General features: G+C 38.9%; 2 protein-coding genes across 2 annotated transcripts in view; both read right to left on the bottom strand.

Annotated features, from left to right (window-relative positions):
* Positions 1–11: 11 nt before the first annotated feature.
* On the bottom strand, positions 12–23355 carry LOC146461437 (ankyrin repeat and FYVE domain-containing protein 1-like). The gene is made up of 25 exons (XM_085086907.1): positions 23252–23355; positions 22180–22375; positions 21577–21695; positions 20266–20401; positions 19656–19779; positions 18776–18925; positions 17148–17419; positions 15894–16025; positions 15130–15198; positions 14475–14626; positions 13096–13261; positions 12155–12552; positions 11200–11436; positions 9529–9778; positions 8376–8544; positions 7950–8086; positions 7121–7259; positions 6196–6396; positions 5702–5878; positions 4966–5113; positions 4709–4799; positions 3891–4015; positions 3146–3292; positions 2672–2762; positions 12–1503 (listed from the first exon to the last, which is right to left on the bottom strand). Exons 1-25 carry the CDS (start codon positions 23262–23264, stop codon positions 1374–1376), a joined length of 3969 nt encoding a protein of 1322 aa, XP_084943033.1. The 5' UTR covers positions 23265–23355; the 3' UTR covers positions 12–1373.
* Positions 17626–23569, bottom strand: part of LOC146461431 (D-aspartate oxidase-like) — a 56836-nt gene continuing 50892 nt past the window's right edge. The window contains exon 11 of the transcript XR_014857409.1: positions 17626–17683. The gene's annotated coding sequence lies outside the window, so the exon portion shown is untranslated. The remainder of the gene's footprint in view (positions 17684–23569) is intronic.

Below are 23569 nucleotides of genomic sequence, written 5' to 3'. Positions count from 1 at the left end.
TTAACATCAACTTACTGAAATTGAACAAGTTTATTTCATATTTAGAAGAGAAGAGTCTACAATCAGGCGATTTTATAACAGTTCTCCTGTATAGAACGTTTTTACAATTAGAAAATTCATTTTAAAATAAACTTAACTTGTATCCTAAGCATAAACTACCTACGAATTTCTGTGAACCATTTGACTATTTATTGTCCACCTGACTACAGTGACTTTGGGAGAAATGAAATATGTTTGTGTGATGGTTTTTAAAAATCATGTACAATTTCATTCTCGCTACTAGCAATAAATCTTTGTTATAAATATCAATGGTAGATCAGTTTCAACTCTGTGCATTAGAGCAAGGATAACCATTTCTTTATAACATAACAACGCCAACCCAACTACTCCAGGAAGAAAATGGATTCTGTGTCCATCATAAACTGAAGTGCTTTTTGAGAGCCGATCAAGCTCCTTCTTTTTCCAGACGACGGAACTACGGCGCACGTTCAGGCGAAGACCTGAGAGCTGCTTGTCAATGCAAGTTTGCAACATTCTCCGGCAGAGACGTGTACCGCAACTCGTTGAAAAATAAACAAACAGCCATCACCGATGAACAACTACGTTAATTTTCGCTTGGAGCTAAGGGGAAGACACTTTCCCAATATACGAGATTAAAGCTGCATGGGTTAAGCGACATTGAGGAGTTACTAAGGGTGCATGCATGCGTTTTAAGGGGAATTGACTACAGCTTTACGACATTCTAACATGGTTCTAAGAAGGTTCAAGTCAGTATAAAGATTACGCGAAATACAAATTAATGAAACCCCAAAACGCCTGATATCCTTAGCTATCCTTAGTGCCAATTGAATACTCTAGACGGAGAAGACTTGCATGGCAACTACTTAATTTATCTTCGCCATTTTTCATTGCGCACATCAACTTTAGATTGGAGACTTGAGGCTACTGAGCGCGATCCTTATTTAAAATTCTTATTCTACAATATATATCGTCCGAAGAATGCGTTCACTTCATGCAGTGTCAACTCTAGAGTTGATTGTAAAGATGAAAAAGTCTGGCAGCCGAAACTGCGACACCTTGGCAAACGCTTACGGTACCTACAAAATAACAAATGCAACATGTTTTCTTAAAAAAAAAAAAAATAGCACTTTCAAAGCACGTTACATTTGCTACCGACTGCACTGCTATGCACTATAATAATTTTATGAACTAAATTCTGAGATACTTGGTTCCTAGGCTCTGGAGCTTTTGAGGCTGAAGTGATTCGCAGTGCAGCAAAACCGTGAAAACCAAGCACGAGGACCTTGCCCCATGCGCATTGAACGAATTCATGTTGAGTAGCTTTTTTGATGACAGCGTTATTGCAAGTGTCATTAGCTTGGTCCAGAGGTCAGCATTTCAAAGCAGACATCACAAACTCTGACAGGTTTGCTCAAGTCGTATTTGATAATGGGAATCTGTCTAGATGAGCACTTTGCACAAAGGAGACGGCCACAGTGACGGCTAAAAAGAATATAAAAACAGATAGGTTAATACTACTTAATAAGGCTGGGTGGTGAGGGTTCATAATAAAAAATCTCATAAAAAACCTTCTTTTGACGGGGAATGAGGCGAATGACCTCCAGCAGCTCCCTCAAATAATCAGAGAAGCGTCCCCAACTTGAGAGCGCTTCTTCGTTTATTTCACCTCTTCGAAGTCACTATTCCATCGTCATATACACTCGATTGAGAAACGTTGTCAGGTGAAAGGTATAAACCATGAACGATACGACCCAACAGCTTTCTGTTCTTAGGGCTTAAAATTTACTTTACTTAAATTTAATTTTTCGTGGACAAAGAAAAAAAAAACGAAATATGAGTATGCTAATTAGACTACTCCATCATTCCACATCGTTTACGATTCGCACTTTGCACAGAATATCGTTTTTCAATCGAGTGGATTTATTATACACATTATTGAGCCCGCGGTATTGCGGGGCATGTGTCACAATAGGCTCCTCTCGGTATATTCAGCTTGATAACGAGGTCAAGAGGACACAAACAAAGGAAACCGAATAATCATGTTTATTCATTTCTGTTGTTTGTGTCCTCTGGACCTCGATATCAAGTTGAATGACTCCCCCCTCCCCCCCCCCCCCCTCCTCAATGGCTCAGTGGTAGAGCATCACGACCAACTCCTGGAAGGGCATGGGTTCGACTCCCGTTAGGACTGAGGACTCAGGCTTTTGTCTAGGTTTATCCATTGCGTAGTACGCTTCGTCTTTCATCCATTCTTTCATCCATCGCCATTCCGCTAATCATATGAAAATGAAATTCAACGTCTAAAGACTAGGAAAACAAAATTAGCTTTCAGGATCTAAAAATTTAGCGTTACAAGCTTCCGATTCCTTCGCGGAATCTTTTTCAAGTGAGTGAGAAGTTTGTTTATGTCACGTGACTTGAGGTGGTATGAGTCACGTGACAAAATGCCCAAAAAGACCGCTGGTAATTCGTAACCGCTGTCTCTTGAGAGTGGAGCCCTGGTACTGTATCCCGATGGCCTCTCTGATCCTTCTTTTCAGGATGTCAGATTTCGTCGCGATGATTGTTGTTTAAGACATGTCCAGGACAGGATCAGGTAACAAGTTATTTTCTCAAAGTCTAAAGGCTACTTGTTACTAGTTCATCTTACCAGTGGTGCTTTCTTGTTTTCACGGAGAATTTAATACTGCATTCATGACACACAGGTCCGTCAATCCAGTGAGGTTCAGAGCTTAGCATATCTGAAAAAAAAAAGAAGCATTTATAGAACTACTTGTCTTTCAAAAGCAACTATTGCATGTGAGGTTATACAGGGAACGAATAATCCACAGAAGATTTACTATCACACGAAACTGCATTATACTCTTTATCACTGTTCTAATCAGTTCCACTCTCCCGAAGTACGAATCCATTTTGTTTATTGTTTGATTAACTGCTTCACGGCTTCTCTCCAGAAATGTCGTAAATCAACAATGTTGTCCCCTTTCTCAAAGTAAATTTACCATAACGAAAGCGTTGATTTATGCTAACAACAATCTTTCAATTTTCCCATTTCTCTAACACTACTTGTAACTACGACCCTCTATAGAAGGAAAAAAAGAATGAATAAGAGTAGATATCTTACCAAGTAAGGTGTAGAGGAGCTTCTTTGTTGGTACTTGAGCGTTAAATATCGATACTCCATGTTTATTGATGGTGGCCAGGCTCCCACCTGCTCTAAGAAGCTCACGGCATAATCTGGCCGCGCCATTGGTATATGCAAGAAACAACGCTGAGAATACAACATACACCGCATTAACATCGAAGCGCGCAACTAGTAACGATTGAAATGGCCGCAAAACTCCAAAATGCTTCAAGAGTTGAGAGCTATTACAAACGCTGGTTGACTTGAAGCAGAAACCTAGCAAAAATGCTGCAACCGACACCTTTTCTATACCTACTTAGAGTGCATTTTGACTGTAACAAACAGAGCACTTAATTTCATTCTCAGGCCTCTCTTCTTGTAACCTTTCTCTCGTTCCAGGGGGCGGATAAGACCTGGGACCAAGGTTCCCAGTGCAGTAAGTGTGGTCAGCGGTAAAATACGTCACGTTGCATAGCATCTGCACTGCTAAAAACATGGTTTCATTCACTTGTCGGATACATAAATTTTAACCAAAAAATCTTATTCCCCTGACACATGAGCTGCAAACATAAAATTATAATTATGAAGGCAACCGTAGGTAAACGTTGTGATATACACCCACCTGGCGCTGAACAGATTGCTTTTTTGTTTTATTCAGTTTTGTTTTTCTCCAGTGCAAAACAGCTAAGTCAATCAAACAGATGTTAAACGCAACGTACAATTCACTACTCTGAAATAAACTAACCGATATTCTCGTCTGCATCCAGAGCATTGATTGGATATTCCGGCATTGACTGGCGAAACAGATCGAATATGGCAACAGCATTATCCTTCGCGTACTGTGCTAGAATATGAAGTGGATTCTGGCCCCTAAATCACAAAAAAAAAAAAAGAGAAAAAAAGCGGTAAGCTCAGCAGATAAAGGACAAGAAATCTCTGACCTCAACATTATTTCATCTCCTTGGGGTCGTAACTCACAAGGCGTACATCGTGATCTTACTGTGACTGACACGAAGAAGCACCAAAAGAATGAGTTTTCCCAATGAGAACAAAATTACCAATATTGATCAGGAAAAGATGCGTGTTTCTCGATACAGCCTGTTGTTTAATGAGCTAAACACAACAGAATTATCATTCAATGGGTGGAAAATATGAGCAATTCTGTTTTAGGCTAAATTTAATTACTGATATTTAGGAAAAAGTACTTATACACTTCCTACTCGGTACTTTGGTTTTGTCCTTTGAAGAGCCCTTACATACAGCTATTTCAATCGACGTTGTCGGATCAAAGTATAAAGCTATAAGACAAGACCTCAAGATTCTGTGGATTTTTTTTTATGAATGAGTTCATCAAAATCAGCTAGGCCTCGTCCGTCCAGTGAAGATATACGATGGCGAGCCATTTGGATGAAAGAAATGTTAGGATATCAAATGGATGAGGTGACAGCCTCTTTGAAGATGTCTTTAAGCTTTAAGCCTTGATCCGACAACGTTAATTAAAATAACTGTATATCACAGAAAACCCAAACAAAGCTACAATGGAATCCCTGTTACTCTACTTACCGAGCATTGTAGGCTTCTGCATTTATAGACGATTCCGTGAGTAAAACACGAACAGCTTCCACGTGACCACACTGCACTGCTACATGCAAAGCTGCAAAGTAACAAGGGACAGTATAAACATCTAACATGACAGACTAAGTGATTGAAGCAAAAATAACAAGCACACGCTACTAACAAGTGTAGATGGGTGTCCAACGCTCAGGCAACCCAACAGTGAGTGTACGCTTTGGATCAAGGTTGTTTCATGAAGTTCATACCATTATTTCCTTTCTCGTCCACAGCATCAGGCTCGATCCCATTTTCTAGCAGCACGCTGATGATGGTCGCTGAGTTGTTAGCGGCCGCCATGTGCAGCGCTGTTTGGCGATGCTTGTTCACGTCATTCACTCTGCTCCCAGCAAGAAGCTGTTGGACGGCAATGGATGAAAGGAGAACTTGGTTAATTCTATTCCTACCCCCTATAAATTTTCAATTTTCGTTTAATATTGGTTCTGAATTTAGTAAAACGTCAATTCAATATTTCATACAAACGCCTGGGTGAAAATGTCAGAAAGAGAACGGATGTAAAAAGGTCGCAGTCATTTTGAACCTTGCTACAATCGTTCGCGTGCGTGAAAAAGACTAGTGTGAAGCACTCGAGCAATTTCTTAAGGGAATCTCTAAAAGAATCAAGATACACAATGCTCCTTTGGTACGGTACACGAGTGTGAGGACTAAGTCAACTTAGTGTTAAAAGGCAAATCACTGATCTGTTCAATTTTTATGGTTTATTTATTTTGCCACCTTTCTCCTTGTTGCTATTTGAAAAAAAAACTTTCTTCCTGAAATCAGGGTTCTTCACTTTCAATTTTAACGCGTGAAATGACTCGTAATGATGTGTTCACATGTAGATCATGATGATAGCGTGCAATAACTTGCGTTTCCAACTGACATAGTGGTCCTGAAAGAGAGAAGCGCCTTCGTAACACTGACATGCCAACACTGCAGTCTTACCAAGTGCCTCACGATAATCTCTGAGCCTGCGTTCACAGCCAAATGCAGCGGAGTCCTGTGAGAAGAGTCCTGGATTCTAGAATTGACATCCGCTGACACGCCGATAAGAAACAACACGGTCTCAACATCAACGTTTTGAATCGCCGAGTGGAGGAAGTTACGGCCCTTAGAATCAAACTGTAAATGGAAGAAGAAAAAAACATTCATTGAAGGGTCTCAGATTAAAACCGCATCCATTTGCTTGATAGTCAGTTGACTAGTTTAGCTTCAGTCGTAATAGAGCAGTTTCAGTAGTGTCGAAGATATTTCGCTTATGTGATTGACTAAAAATAGTTAATTGTCTCAACTATTTGGAAGTTAAACCAAAACCAAATCTGCTTCTGTCACACTCGTTTTCCCGCGCTTGGTGCGCTGATTGGTTTATCAAGTTTACTTTAATTTTACTATGCCCATTTGAAAATCGTTTTTAATAACTGTATGCATTCTATGATCACCTGTTCAGCAGCGCCTTGTTCACGTGCCAAGATGGCTCCTGCAGCCTCGTGATCACGTGTTCTCAGAGCAACAGCGAATGGCGTTTGTCCTGAGCGGTCGGTGACATTCATGTTTAGTTCCGGATGACTGAGCAGAAGCCTGGTGACGATAGGATGCTTGCTTGTGATGGCGATATGGATTGGACTACGACTCTCGGAATCCTGCAAGAATTAGTTAGATAATAAAAATTATATAACAACTACAGTACTTTCCTGTGGTACTGTTTATTATACTCGTTCTACCTTCTACCCAAGCGAATGAAGTTCAGCAAGAATAGGTGTGATGTGATTACAGCTCAGAGAAAATTGACAAAGCGAGCAACAGCATGTTGTACATGTTGAAGCCTTATTATGAGATAATTAGGTAGAATAAAAACAGTCAGGTTTTGAAGAAATCGAGTTTATGGTGTTGTTTACTATCCTTTTCAAGGTGGCCCTAATTTTCGGTCCTGTGAATGAATTCCTTAAGCGTGACCTGGCATTCAAAAGAAAGCTGCTAAGCAGAAATGTCTTACGGTGCTGTTTGTTACAGCCTACGGGTCGAAGTAACGTCTCTGCAGATGAAATCTTTGAGTGTGACATTATATTAATTCATGTAGAAAACATCGGCCTGGAAAGCTTCAGAGGATGTTTTTTCCAGAACAATGTAGTTCGAATAGCTCTTGCTAATTTTTTTTTTAAAATTGGATTTCAATCCATAAGGCCTGGAAAGCTTCAGAGGATGTTTTTTCCAGAAAAATATAGTTCGGATAGCCTTTGCTAATTGTGGGTAACTAATATTGTAAAAAGTGCCTTCTCTTATAATAAATTCTTGTTGTTGTTGTTGCTGTTGTTGAAACACAGAAAATGTTCCTAGTTACGCATACAAAAGTTAGCCTCAACAAACCTTGCTGTTCACGTTCACTTTATGTTCGACTAACGTTTGTACCACGTTATCCAAACCAGCATCACACGCCAAGTGAAGAGGGGTCATTCCATCCCAGGCTTCTACACCTCCCTCACCGTCTGGACCAGGCCGTCTGGGACTGGAAACAATATACCACTGAGGTTAACAAGCGACAGCAAGCGATGGTTGCCGGGATCCTTAGTTTCCTATTCTGAACAATAGGCCATTTAACAATTCTGTGCTTAGTGACCTGGCCTTGGATTGCAAGCGCGGCTGGGGTGACCTTGTTTTGATAAAAACCTGAATGCTTTTCATATGTAGATCATGCTGTTCGTATGCTAACTAGTTTGCATATGAAAAGCAGTGAGGTTTATATCGAAACAAGGTCACACCTAGCCTCGCTTCCAATCCAAGGCCAGGTCACTAAGCACACAACTGTAAAATGACCTATTCTTGTCTTCATTTAATGATGAAATCTCAAAAGAATTAGCTATGGGAAAGTGCCAAGGAGAGTTATTAAAGCTGTTCGTGGTGCCAATGGAGTTTTGCTGTTGTTGTTTGCCGTTTATAGAAAGGAGGTTCGACTGTATTTACCTTTGTGCATGTTGCATGCGGTATATCTTCTAAAATAGATAGCTTAGTAACACTCACTACCTGTCATTACTTTCATTTATTTTTCTACTTTTTTTTAATATTGCCGACTTCTTATACCAGTTAATCTCGTATGTAAATTTTTCGTTTGCACTTGCCATCGTTCCAAACTGATAATAAGGACATAGTAACGTTTTGACAAAATCACTGAAAATACAATTCCAGCAAGTAACCTTACCTGTTGATGTCACAGCGACTTCGAATCAGGAAGCAAGCTACTGGCTCGTCACGATCCTCGATGGCGCGATGGAGGAGGGATTGGGTACAACCATTAGGACCCAGATTCCACGCGTCTGTGTCGCAGCCATACTTAACCTAACAACCGATTGGACGGAATCAGTGTATTTTCATGCAGTCTTTCAACAAGACAGTTAAGTGTAAGGGAAATGAAGATGTGTCAGTGAAACGAAAACATAGGCTTAGTTACAAAGACAGATATCGCACTTGTTCGTACCCTGCAATTTTAGCGAACTTGTCCTGATGCGCAAAAATAAGGAAAACAAGCCTACACAAAATAAAAGGTATCAGAGTACATATACTGAAACGCATAGTGATTGTAACATTTCTGGTTCACGTATTTGCGTTATTTTAATCTGTAACTCACCAGCGTGGAGGCAACATCTTGTTGTCCACTCTTGAGCGCCACCCATAGAGGACAGTTGTTCTTTTCGTCACAGCTGTTTAAATCCGCACCTTTCTTGCAAAGAGCGTCAACAACTGGCTGCAGATGACACTGAATTGCTAACTGGAGCGGCGTTTTATTGTCCTTGGTCCTAAATAACAAAAGCGTTTGTCAAACAAAAACCAACTAATCACATCAGACCAATCAAATAAAAGCAAATAACAGAATAAACCAATCAGAATTTAACATGTAACCGAGGCCAAACATGGAAAAACTGCACCTAATTCCAAGCGCGGGAAACATGTAACAGAATAAAGCCCGTATAAACTGCACCCGGCGCCAAGCGCGGGAAAACAGAGCCCAGACTCAAAGTGCCGTAAACTGAAAACAAATTGGAAGAAAAACATTTTAAACCTTTCTTTACCAGGCAAAACGAGGTTTTGAACAACAGCTGCATCTCCAGATTTACTGCTTTTTTGTGTACGACAGCGTACCCTATGTCACGGCTCTGTTTCTTTTTGGGTTTTTCTGGTTTGATAGGAAGCGCGTAAGCTTGCTTTCTCCATTTTATGATGCGTTTTTTTGTTGTTGTTTTATTTCGATTTGTTTTGGTTGCCTGTTGTATAAGGCCGTACACAAATTGGTTAATTTGGTTTCTACAATTCTGTTTTCATGCATAAAAAAAATTGTCCCTGTAAATAGCTTACATTAACTACAGGCCTGCGCGCTCTGATACAAAACTGAAATGAGTGAAATATGGGCAGGTCGCACGAAGATTCGACCTGGTAATTTTGTTGTAAATGAACGTTTGTGGATGTGAATTTACCCAAGTTCGACTTATACACCCACGACTTGCTCCTGTCTGGCCTCTTATCTCAGTCGGTAGAGCAACGGACGATCAAATCCAGAGGTCTTAGGTTCAATTCCCGCCGAGGCCGGAGATTTTATTCTTTGCCTCGTGTGATCTCCCATTTCCTTTTTAGGGCTAACGCTCAGTGGGAAATTCCTGGGTTCACTTTAGCACTTAAACATACACTGCAGAGTTAATTCTCTGATCCATCATTTGTGACCTTAGTGCTAGCGGCACAACATTTATTTGTTTTTTAGGAAAGACATGCAGTTGCAAATGACATACTTGTTGTTGATGTCTGCTCCGTGTTCCAGTAGAAACAGTGCACTGGCATTGTCGCCTCTCCTCACAGCCTTGTGCAGCAGTGTAAGACCATTGGTGGCCTGTACTTCAATGCTGGCTCCAGCCTCCAGAAGCCTGTTGGCAACAGACATTTGTCCTGTGAACAGGGCTAACCCCAGAGGAGTCTGATCTTCACTGTCCGACAGATTGAAGTCTGGTACAATTGGAAGACGGCCGCCTCTACCAAGACTACCTGCATGACATGTGATCAATGGAGAATACCAGTCACTATGGTGACCAACAACAACCTCGTTCCCAGGGTTTTCTCCTCTTCACGTCCCGGAGAGACCCTGGGAACGAGGTTGGACCAACAAGAGCTTCAGAACCTTCAACCGTGAATTATGTTTTGCGAGAATTTTGTTTTGACGATTTTTTGTCAGTGTCTTGCAGGATCATCTAATTTTTGGGTTCTCAAAACAGAACTAAAGTATTTTTTGAGGGTTCAATTCTGGTGATTCCCAACGTCGTTGATTGACAGATTTGCTTCAACAGTTAGCAGGGTTTTATACAAAATACAAGAATTTTTCATTACCTTTCCAAACCAATATTTTCTTTCGCCAGACTCGAGGGTTGTGAGTCAAATCCCACACTTAAAACTCACACAACTTTGCCTTAAAAGAAGTTTCGATGAAATTAGCTGACAAAGATTTCACTACGCAATTAAGCAATTAAGCACTTGTTACAGCGTTGAAAAAACACCAGACGTTTTTCCATTCATTCTACACATTAACTTTACTTTCCATATTTTTTTTTTCAGGTCCTTAAGAATTCCAGGCTCTGTACGAACCCTGAGTTGTTTATTACCACATACACAACTTACGTGAATACAAAATTCACCGTTTTGTATTGTTATTAAACCTTCGATTATCCTGTCGGCACATTTATTGAACATTTTGCTAGTATGCACCATGACATTATATGCTATCTCGATGTTAGAGCGGTTTTAAGTTGAGTGTCAAAAGTAATTTCGTGTTTGCTGAGGTTTTGCTTTACTAGACTCTATGATTGGTTGGCAAAGTTCGCGCCATTTTCTCAACCAATGGGAAGCCAACCCAAAAAGCAAGGGAGACAATTGTCTCCCTTGCTGAACCAAAACCAATCGTTCTTGGTCGCACGCGTTTTCCCGCGCTTGACGCAGGTCACATGTATTTGCTTCAAGTTCTGATTGGCTGATTGTGTTGTTTACATCTGTTGTGATTGGCCAGAGAAATTACGTTGGTTTTGGTTTTACAACACTCAATTGAAAACCGCTCTAAGAGCATGAAACTACATTGTTGAAGTTTCCCTTGCAACTAGCTGTAATCAAAGATTACAGCGTGCGTTCGAAATGCCTATTTGGGGAACTACAATATGACGTCATTCAAAATGGCGACGAAAAGATGAACGATACATACACCGAACAAAAAAGATGTGCTGGTATGCACAGGACACGCACATGACAACACAGGCACACCAACAGATTAATATGCGTCTCCTTCCTCGAACCTCAACGTATACAAATGAAACAGTATCAATGAGCACACTTCTGTCAAGCAGAAATGTTAACCTGCAAATCAACCAGCCTTAGCGTCCTTTTCTCACTGTGGGGACTCTTCGCTAGCTACATGAACCTACCTTGAAAGTCAATAAAACAGTTGACCACATCTTCGTGGCTATCAGCGACAGCTACATGGAGTGGAGTCCTACCATAGCACTCTGTTATCACCGCTGTCAGGTATGGATCTTGATAAAGCTGGAAATCGTCCATCAGTTTGTTGATCGTGTCCTCTGTTGGCGTCTGAGCCGCATCCGTGTCAGCGTTTTCCACTGAACTGGCTTCACTGTGAACAGGGTCTGATAATGAACTGGACTCTGAGAGGAAACCAGATGTTACATAAATGTTTAAAATAAGGATGATTTAATTCCCAAATCATTACAAGTAAGCAAAAACACTAAGTTCATTTAAAAAACGCATTTTACACTGAACGCACAAAAATAATCAGCGCGTACACTTTTTAAATTGTCTTACAAATAAGTTTTGACGTCTTGCGTCGACTTGTTTTGCAAACAAGCTGGAGCTGCATTATATGCAGACAGTGTTGAGGTAGGTCGTCTTTGTTTTTGTTTTATTTTGTTTTTATACACAAAAACGATGGGAAGCGTAATAACGTAAAGCGTTAATATGCGTTAATCTGCATGTAAACATTTTTCGGTCTCAAGTTTCTGTAAATCTAACATGTCCAGTTGGAAGCGCATTCCAATCCTCGTTTCTGTTCGTTCCTGCTCATCAGCTCAGTTTGATGTACATGTATATCACTGTCCAGAACATATCCAATAAATGACTACGTTTTATTTTTATGTCAGTTTGAATAGTGTAATTTGTCACAGCGCCATGTTAAGCACCATATCATTTTAATTTCTTGTTGCGATCCTTTCGTGTCTCGAATGAAAGCATCAAGAATGAGAAAAGAAATAAGTGTTTTGTCGTCCCCAACAGATCTGGTGCTCGTATCACAAACAAGCTTGCCTGGTATCGCATGGTTGACTTGCATTTACAGTCAAGCTGGAGCTACGCTACAAACAAACTCACCTATGTTAGGAGTCTCCTCAAAAGGGTTTCCACCAAAAGATAAAACAGACGCAGCGGCCGAGGCCGCCCTGATGTCATCAAGAAAAGGATTACTGCTGTCTTCATCAAATGGATTTGTGCTGTGACCAAGATCTTCCTCAAAGGAATTCATTTTATTTGCCATGATTTTCGATACAGTTGGTGAAGGTTTAGGTTTGGGTGAAGGTAATTTCTGTTCCTTCTTTTGCCGCTCCAGTTCCTTAGCTTTCTCCGCCGCCTTCGCTGCTTGAATTTCAAAGAACTTGTCCATGGCTTTTTGTCTGGCTTCTTTCTTGGCTGTTTCTCTGGCTTGTGCTCTTTCTCCGGCTTTTAATTTCATTTCTTCTGTTTGTGTGGTCTGTGCATTTGGATTCGCACCACTGGAAGAAAACAATATTTTGCTCTTAGACTGAGTAAACTGAACAGACGAGGGTTTTCTGTGCCACTGTGCTCTCCGACTAAAGCCGGAGAGTTCAAGAAACAACCCCAATACCAGTACTGATGATGTTTGATGTTACTTCACTTTCTAACCTATGAAGGATGATTCAACCTCTGTACATAATGGTACAGATAAGCTTCTTTAAACTTCTGCTTTCTGGAGTAAATTGTTGCCAAAACAGAATTTATGATCATTAGCTCTCGACAGAAACAACGGTCCTTAAATGACCATACGAGCGACATTAATGTTGAAGACGCCAAAACAAATCAAACTTATCACGCTACATCTCTTGGACTGCAGATAAACGAAAACCCTTTCTTTAAAAGAAGTATCAACAAACCGTTCTCTTCAACGGACTCCCACACTGCACATATGTAAACCAGTAAATAGAGTTTATTTTCTATCGTAAAAACTGATATTTCTACTGTGTTTAAATAAAGTTCTGTAGTTGTCGTTGTTGTTAAAATTGTTCAGCAGTACTTACTTATTGAGAAGTTCAGAGACAAGTTTAGCCAGTCCTTTCCTAGCCGCAACATGAAGAGGCATTTCGCCCTGTTTGTTGGTATGGTTTGGTTGGGCTCCGTGTGAAGCTAAAAACAGGCCTGCTTCCTCCCGCTCACTGGCAGCTGCCATGTGCAACAGAGAGTCACCTTTTGTTAAAAAGAGAAAGAAACGAGATAATTATAAAGACGTGAAGAGTGAAGCACTCAAACATTCACATAAGAAATGACAAGAATTTGATGAAATTTCCACAATGATCAGTATCACTGCTTGCTCCCAGTTGGCTTGATAGCTCAGTTGGTAGAGCACTGCACCGGCATCGCAGAAGTCATGGGTTTGAATCCCGTTCAAGCCTGGATTTTTTTTTTCAGGCTTTCTTTTTGCAACTGCTTAAGTTGCGTAGTAACTGCGAGGATCTTTCTTCTATTTGATCTTTCATTCGCAGTTCAGAATACATGTTTCATACATAAGCCCCGTCTACACGAGCAATTTTTATGTGGCAATTTTTATTTGCCCGTGTAGATGATGAGAAATGACCAATTTTTATGTGACAACTACATTTGCTGAAAAGCTAGCGAGTTAGTTTTTATGTGGCAAATAAAAATTGCCACATAAAAAAATTGTCCGTGTAGACAAGATGCCGACATAAAATGTGACAATTTTTTCAACGTCATCTGTAGAACCCAGACCCTACAGTCCCTAACATTTGCGTATCCAGCATGGCGCCATCTTGCTTTTTGCCTTTCCATGGTCATCTCCACTGTGCGAAATTATTACTGACGCAAATTAACAACAAATATTTATCCAGCCATCTACACGGGCAAATAAAAATTGCCACATACAGTTGCCACATAAAAATTGCCCGTGTAGACGGGGCTAGATCAGGAGAAAAAAATGGAATAATCCACAAGATAAAACGTCTTGATGTTAAAACAAATTCTCTCAATTAGTACCATAAGAAAACTATGAAAAACACAGAGGAGGATCACAATTTTCACACCAAGGCCGCGAAACAGCCTGCTGTATAATAATTATTGAAATTATATCAACAAACGAAGTGAGAAATATATGAGAGAATATCAGGTAGAATCCCACTTGTGCTACGAATCACTCTTCAAATCTAACGGAAAGAAAGACTATCCCCCCCCCCCCCTTCCACCCTGGGCTAAGGAAAAAAACACACACATGACGTTGAATATGGATGAATATGGATAGAATAAGGATTGAATATGGTTGAATATGGATGTTGAAATCAGGGGTTGAATGGTTAAACACCAGATTCGGTTTTCGTTCTAAATGCTAATGCACGCATTTCTAACAACAATAAATATCGGAGTGACCAAGACCCAGAAGACTGCTGACCAGTGACATTGTTGACTGCATCAGGGCTCGCCCCATGCTTCACCAGCTTTGCCGCTAGACTGTCTTCATCCATTGGATCAACTGTTGGGTCACGTGACAGAGCAAGCCACAAGGGAACACGCCCTTCATTGTCACGCAGTTCAAGGTTCAGTCTGAAACCAATCAAAATGTCTCTTACAAATAAACCTATAAAATGTGAGATGGATAGTTAATTAAAATGATCCTTGTATTCCATAAACTGTCAAAGAGAGCAGCTTGATGCGTTTTGTAAAATTCACTTCTGGGAAAAAAAGAAACCCAAATGGTTCCACCAAGCTCCCACAAGGAAAGTGCTTAATTCTCGAAAGATTAGTCAGAATCACAAATGGACATAAATCAAAGTTTATCTCTAGGAAGGCAAGGAGCAAACCACTTCGTAAACTATTCTCATTGTCAAACTTTTACACAATTTTTCAGTCACTGAGATGCTTAACATTCTACTTCCAGAATTCCTTTTTATTTTATAAAAATCTTGAACAACTAATTTCTCCAAGAAATACTAATTAAAAGCACCTCCAAGCAGATGGATAAAAAGACTAATTTTTTAATGATCCAAGATAACACAATTAAGAACTCAAGGTAAATCTTTCCATATAGGAGTTGACCAACCACTCACTTGGCTTTCTGCAGAAGGACATTCAGAACAGCATCGTTCTTGGCTTCTATGGCTCTGTGTAGAGCAGTCCTAAAACATAACACATGAATGATCATAGCAATTCCTCGTTTTGATGGTTTTTATAAGAAGAACTCTATTACCCACAGAGGGTCCATAGTATGGAACACCCTTAAATAAGTGTACGAGTTACCAATACTGCAAGTAACGTCAGAGCTTTTACTCAATACATGGACACAGATTATATCTACTATTGAAATAAGGGCACAGGGGCCGGAAACACTGGTGGGGGGGGGGGGGGGGGATACTTTTTATTATTATCTAGATTATCATATAATTTCTTAGTATTGCTGTTTTTCTATTTTGGATTTTATGTTATACACGACCCCGCAAGCTTGTAGCTTTAACTGTTACTGTGTTGAAATAAAGGTTGTATAATTATGTTTATGTATACGTATATGGATATGTATATGTACATGTACATACGTATACGTATGTACATGTACATACATATACGTATATGTATACGTATACGTACATGTACATGTATACGTATGCATATACATGTACATACGTATACGTATGTACATATACGTATATGTATACGTATACGTATACGTATACGTATACGTATATGTATATGTACATGTACATGTACATGTACATGTACATGTACATGTACATGTATATGTATATGTATCAACATAAACTGAATGCTTTTACAGAATCAACCACTAGTTCTGTTAACCCAGTTAACAATTCCTCACCTCCCCGCGCTGTCCTGAGCATCAACATTTGCGCCATTTTCCAAAAGTAGATCAGCTATTCTTGCCATGCCTTCAGATGAAGTCATTTTAGATGAACTGCCTTGCTGAGAAATGGAAGATGCTGACCATGATCTAAAGAACACACAGTATGGGCTTAATTAAGGAAATGCTTTTCATAAGAAAACTTAAACCATCCCTAAACGTGCAAACAGACACGATTCTTGAAGAACTTGCGATCCATTGTTAACATGCTAATTTGTAGAGACTGTAGAGTATAGAAATCAAATTTTCGCATTAATTTATCCATTTTGCCTTGAGAATGGTGTCACAATGACACCAAAACGTCGGCTATTAACTTTAATTTTCGCTTGCTTACGTTTCAAGAAATCATTACTGATCAAAACAATATTTATGTTGTGTAATACTCCATCTGACTAAAGAAAATAGTTTATAAAGCCCAAGGAACCTCCTTTATAGATCTCAGAGGTCCTTTGTTCATGTGTAAATGGAGACCCATGATCTTTGAACTTCTCATACTCAACTTTAGATTTATAATGTAATGGTAATAGCTGGACATACTTCATGTTGGCAGAAAAAAAATATATAAATGGTTGGTTGTCCCAAAAAGGGTTTGAAATTTGAAATTTTCCTGGGAATATTGGCTGCCATTACAAAACATTTTCCGTACTCAGATGCATTTTCACAAATTCTATGACTGTGCGATTTAATTTAACTGCAGGAATTACACAATAGCTTTCTACACTCCCAGATAAGCGCTGGAGGACCAGTCCAACAGATTCTGAGCCAAGAAAATTACTACTTAATACATTAATAATATTATTAAAACTAATGGTCAGAAATTGACACTCACTAACAAGAAAAGGACTGAAAGTGAATATATGAAAAGTCATACATTTGAAGGGGTGCATGAAATAAAGCCCCAAGTGACTGTTGATGTAAAGTCAAGTTCTCCGTTTGTTTCACAAGCAAATACAAGGCAATTTGGAAGGAGAATCTAGCAATTTATCAGAAGTCACTTGGGGCTTTTTTCCAGGCACCCCTTCATTTGAACTGCAGAAGAAAGAATGAATAATTGAATAATCGTGGCAGTTATATAATGCAACTTAAGTAGTTGCAAAAAGAAAGCCTGAAAAAGGTCGTTCAATTCAGGCTTCCTATTTGCAACTGTTTCAGTTGCATAAACTGCGATGATCATTCACTTATTCAAGAAAAGGATTGGAAGGATACACTTACTTGTAAGAAGCAGCTAAATGCAGTGGCGTCACATGTTCACTGTGTGTCGCAGCACTTCCTCTTGCACCGTTCTTGATAAGAAATGTAGCAGAAAACTCATCTCCTTGCATGATAACCTTGTGCAGCAGGCACTGACCATCAATATCAGCCATGTTGACATCACAGCCATGGCCAACCAACGTCCTGGCAATGCTCTCCCGTTGTTCAGTGAGAGCAATGTGTAATGGCACTTGGCCACTGGATGGCTCCAGCTCATTCAGTTTGCCTGGTAACTGGAATAGTCAACATAAAATAATTTATAAAAGGGTGATTTTATGCTAGAAGGTATATTCATTCAATGTGCCGTTCCAGAAAATATCCATACTCCCCCCACGGACGGAAGGTTTTTGTTTTGCACTCCCCTCCCACCCACCCAGGAAATTCCACTTTAGCTTCATACTATGCTTCTAAAATTTTAGCTTCTAAGACCCCTCCCCCTAGGAATTTCCAATGGCCTTCCATGGGGTGGGTTTGTTTTTTTCCTGGAACCGCACAATGTACGTTTGTTGGCTTACCTATATTTATTACGTAGTACACTAGCTGGCAAAGCACAGTGACTTTTTATAAACTTTAAGGTGATATTACACAAGACAATTTGCAACTTAGAACAATTTTCAGTGTAACACTGTCGTGTAGAAAGCCGCTGCCATCTGACTTGGCCATGGAGACAATTATGTTTGCCACAGTTTTGTTGAATTTGGTAACACAAGTTTTGATGCTGATTCAAAAACTTGCATCATGCTGAAAATCAGTGTTGCAAATTGTCTTGCTCTCTCAGTCTGCAATCATATTGCTTGCATTCTAGGGGTGGTCAACTAAAGACTTAACAAGATGGTGAGACTGGGAATTTTTTTTTTTTTTTTTTTCATTAATTTTTCCCCCAGGCTTGGGACCTTCTCAGTCAGCCTTGTGAAACAATTAAGATTGGGAAACAGCTTTATGAGAAAATCTGGATTGTAGAAAACATTCAAATTTGACTAAAATTTTGCAGGGCGCGTATTTTTTGATAAACCATTCAACACTCCTCTTATCAGGGATTTTTCCTGGCTATTAGATGTATGGGTGGGAACCTCAGCTATTTTGAAAGAAAAACAAAGCATTGTTACCCAGCTAAGGGAAAAAAATACTGGCTACTTTTTCACTTCCCCACCCACAGAAAAATTATTAACAGCCCTGAAAATACACAAATTTTATAACATAGACAGGAGTGTCTTACTGGAAAATATATCACTTGTAAAATTCATAGGAAACTACATCCAGGACTTGAGTGCCTGGTGAGGGTATTGATGATGTCATTTCATTCTTTGTCACAGTTGTTTGGGCAGACAGCTAGGAGTGAAAAATGGCGAGTGATAGATTTGTCCATAAAATTATAATAGAAAGAAAATTACATGGGGCTTGAAGATATTAATTTTATTTTCTTGTGTAAAAAGCAATATTTTACTCACTTGCTGTGCTCGTTTACATCATAAAAATTATTGTTTTCACCACTTGAAAATAAAATTCAAATCTCTGTGTCACCGTGTAATATCTTCTATTTACTACATGGTACATATTTCTATATTCCACACTAAAAAATTTGTTCCCACCTGTGAGTTGAACTCAATGAGAAACAGGAAAACTACATCCTCTCTGTGATGTCTGACAGCAAGGTGCAGTGGGAAGCCGGACTTTGACTTGAACATTTCATACAACAATGGTGCACTCATACTGGTGAAATCCTCCGTCTTTAGGTCATGCTAAAAATTCACAAGAAAGAAAATTATTCATTACAGCCTTGATTACACAGGAGGTGCCCATTGATAGAAAGAAACAAAATTTGACAAATGTATTAATAGACAAAATATCAACAGCAGTGTTCTATTGTCTATACTCTTAAAGACCATAAAATGACATCATAACATGTTCAAAGTCAAGCGGCTCATGGTTTCACTGCAAAGTTTATGAACCCTTCATGGCTTCATAATAATAATAATAATAATAATAATAATAATAATAATAATAATAATAATAATAATAATAATAATAATAATAATAATAACTTTATTTATCCTGGAAAACCAATCAGCAGATCAAAAGATCAGCTGGTATCAATTGGTCTATAAGAGTATAGACCACAGAAAACTGTAGTTGATTTGGTTTTTACAACAAAGTGGAAAACGTATGGGCAGAATTGGCTCTGTTTTCCATTGAGAAAGCGCACAGGTTACATCTGACATCATTTTTATTGTCTGTACTCTTATATATACACAATAGCTACAAGCCATTCAGCAGATGGGAATTTTGGCAGTTATTGTAAAATTAATTTTAACTAATCTGTCCTTGAGAGACCATATTCTTATTTCTCCTTGCAATACCAATGAGTATCCTAGGTATACACAGGTCAAAGAAATGTACAGAGAAGAAAAGGTAGAATCATTTTATAAGTGATCACTGACATGTAAGTTGTATAATTTAAGCTCAACTCACCCAGTGATTAGATATGATTTCTGCACAGTACTTCTGCAAGTCTTTTGCACCAATATCCTCTGCTGTCTGGTAAAACTTGATACAGTTTGACACAGAAACTGAAGACATCAACATCTTCTCACACCTGATAAAAAAAATTGGCAAACAATACAGGATGGGTGCAAAAAGGGCATTTTTAGGCCAAATTTGCTTACAGAGGTAGTATTAAAGCATTTCTGTGGTGAAATCAGCCCGTCAAGAAACTGTAAATTCTTGTTTAATTATACATAACAATTGGAGGACTTGTTCAATTTATGTTTACATCGAGGAAAGAGTGTATTTTAAAATTTGCCGGTAGCCTTAAAATGTACAATGTACATCTAGGCCTTTTCTGCACTCAACCCTTTAATTATTTGACAGTTAAGTTTTTTGAGGGAAATGGTACAGAGCTATACATGGTACCGTAATCAAATATCTTTTTGAAACAGTTACTTTTTGTGAATGAACACCATAGTGTTGGTTAGTTTTTATATTAACATAAAATAAAATACAATTTATGAGATTATTAGATGATAATATTATAAGATTATAATAATAAGATAACCCGAGTTTTTTTCTTTTCTGTGCTTACCTTTCCTTAAGTTCTTTGAGTCTTAACTTTTTAGCAGCCTTAACCAGCTCTATAAGAAATGCTTCATCATTAGGGATTTCCGCCTGGTCAGTGTACACCCACTTCATCAGCATCAGGCCAACGGATGAGCTAACATCTAATTACAAAAACAAATTGAGACTTTCAGTTTCTTGGTAAGCTTCACAGCCATCACCACCACAGATGAGCTTACGTGTACATCTGACAAAAAAAGTCAAAAAGACTGTCTGTGACTCCAATCAGACTTTTAGTTTCTGTCTTCTAGTAACATCTAATATAATTATTACACATCGTAGAGCTTCCTTCAAGTTGGTAACCTACACTGACAGCAACAGAACAGAGATTAATTCATAAGCCCATTGACCTATCAAATGGTCGATAAAACATCACATGCAGTGGTTTTAAAACCAGATAAAACCTCCTCATTAATATGCAGTGTTTAATGTTTTTTTTCATATGCTAACTTCCAACGTTCACAAAAGCATCATTGTTATGAACTATCTTGACACACGCCTTTCCAGGAACGTTTTTGAAGCCGTTCAAAAACTCGCAGCACATGTTTTATTGGGTCTAAAACCACTTTGCTGTGCCTCATGGTTTTAAATCACGATAAAACACTGCTGCCCTTGTTTTAAACATTACTTAAGCTCTCGAGACCCTACTCCTAGCGACATGCTATTTGGGATAACCCTGCGATGGACTAGCATCCCCACCCAGGGAGCAGTACTTAATAACACTTCCAGTTGCTTCATGCTACAGAAAACAGTTACGCTCTGGCCATCAATTTGTGCTCACCTAACCCTCTGCCCTTGCTAATTTTTAATATTTTGGAGTAAAAACAGAATTGAGAAACAAATTCACAAGAAGTGTGCTAATAAAACCTACCAACAGGAGATAATTTTTTGTTATGGTACATCATTTCTTAGTGAATTTTCAATAAAAGGAAAAAAGAGTCACTTATCGATTAAGTATATAAAAATGCTTCAAACTTTTCTAAATTGTGCAGTTCCAGAAAATATCCACGCATACTCCCCCCATGGAAAGTTTTTTGTTTTCCACCTCTCCCCCTCCCCCCAGGAAATTCCAGTTAAGCTTCATACTTTGCTTCTAAAATTTTGACTTCTAAGCCCCCACTCCCCCCAGGAATTTCAAATGATCTTCCATGGGATGGGTATGGATTTTTTCTGGAACTGCGTATTTGGAAAATTTTTAGTGGTGATCATAAAATATACAAAATAATTATAAAGTTCCTATTATATTATTAAGTATAGTATTTTATTACAAGTTTCATACCAGTTAACTGCAGTTCACTAATCTCATTCAAATCTCTGCTACTCCAGTGATCTCCTCGGGCTGCTAACACAAACTTGTGCGCCTTAATTTTCTGATCAGCAAAAGATACCGTGATGTCACTGCAAAATAAAAGAAATAAAAATCTTCAGTAACTATACAGCTTTGTACAAAACTTTCATTGACCAACTACAAAACACCCTGCTTGTAGACTGCTTGCAGCCTGTTTCTCTCTCGAAACTTTCTGTAATATCAGAGCACAAGGAGAGAAATGTAAGATGAGGAGGATTGGGACCAAACGAGTGACTGTGAGGCCCCAATCCCTTCTTGTCAAACACTTTTGTGATTGACAAGCTTTTGTGATTGCATTTGGCTGGAATACTCGGTAAATGCCAAGAGAAAAGGAGGATAGCAAGCAGTCAAAACTACAAATGAATCTTCTACAAAAGTCTAAAGTTTAGGATAATTTCTGATTAATGCTCTATATTTATTCTCAACAGTACAGTAAATAATTTTGCATAGTTGACGGAACACCTTTGCAATAATACACTCTTTCAATGTTTGAACCTGATTGTAAGCAATGATTGCACAAACACACTCACGCACCTGTACAAATCTTTGTCAAAAAGTTCTGCAACAGTTTTCAACAATCTACTGACAAATGTGTTTTCATGTTCCCCCGTCTGCCCTGAGGCTGCCACAGCCAGGCTGTACTTCTGTTCCAACTCAATATGTTTATTCTGTAACTTGACATACTCCTGACGTAATAGGCTCAGGTGACGCTCCAACTTGGCTACCTGACCTACAGTAGTGTGCATATTAGAATAACAGAATGCTCAATAATGAAATCGAAAATTGTGACAAATATGCACACTGACAATTCAAGCTACTGAATAGGACTTTCTTGCAGTGCTGTTTATTATGTTGTATGGGCTAGTTCTAGCTTTTGAGTCTGTGGATAAAATCTAAAGTGTGACCATTCAAATGAAAGCTTTCAAACAGTCAATATGTGACAAATTCAAATTGTATTTTCTGCTTTGGACTTAAGAATACCTGATAGAAAAGAGTGCAAATTTCAGTGATTCCAAGCAGCTATGTTATCAATTTTATATTATTGACATTACTTAATAAGCTAAAAGTATATATTGACACAGGAAGTAAAATCCTTTGCATAGAAAAATAGGTTTAACCACTGATAAATGGGTTTAAAATACCAAAACAGTGTCAAAACAAAGTCATTCCTCTTCTTCCCAATATACCGAGCAACACGAAAAATATTGAATGTCCCGGCTGACATTCCAATTAAAATGAACAGTAAAATTAACACGCTGAATTAACCTCCGTTTGTTTGTAATAATTACTCATGCTATTTGAACCATATTATCCGAAAAACAATTAAAACCGGCCAACAGAATGCGGAAGAGTCACGCAAATATGTACAATCTTGTGCACAGAATACTAATAACTGATTCATCAACGCCAGACTAGCCCCAAAGCTGTGGACTACTGGCGCCCGCAACGCGGGGAAACGTATCACCAAAGTGATTTTCTGTGATTTCAATCCGTCCCAATGTGCCTTAAAAAACCCAGATTTTTTGGGAAACGTGTTTGTCGATAAGGGAATAAAAAGTTAAGTAAGCTCCACCGTGTGAAGTAACCGTATATTAAAAACACTCACCTTCGTCCGCCATCTTGGATCCTGATTTCAGTACTCTCGTCCCATACCCTTTTGTGCCCAATATTGCACGGTGTCCACCGGGGGTGACCAAGGTCAATTAAATGGCGTAGTTGTTCAATGCCAAAGACTTCAGTACAAGATCCCCCAAACTGCGTAGAATTCTTGAGAGTTATGAGAATTTTTTATTGGTCTCTTTCTACGTTCTTACAGGAAAGCAGCCAAAATTATTTACCATTTTGGATTGATTGTGAGGGGTGGGGTGGGGAGCTGAGCTCAGCCGGGCAGAACATATGATCTTATCTGATCAAATCATAAACA

The sequence above is a fragment of the Pavona decussata genome, unplaced genomic scaffold, assembly GCF_977016875.1.
Source record: "Pavona decussata unplaced genomic scaffold, jaPavDecu1.1 SCAFFOLD_198, whole genome shotgun sequence".
Taxonomy (NCBI): domain Eukaryota; kingdom Metazoa; phylum Cnidaria; class Anthozoa; order Scleractinia; family Agariciidae; genus Pavona; species Pavona decussata.
Note: the sequence above shows the minus strand (reverse complement) of the source record. Positions and strands in the feature narration are given on the sequence as shown.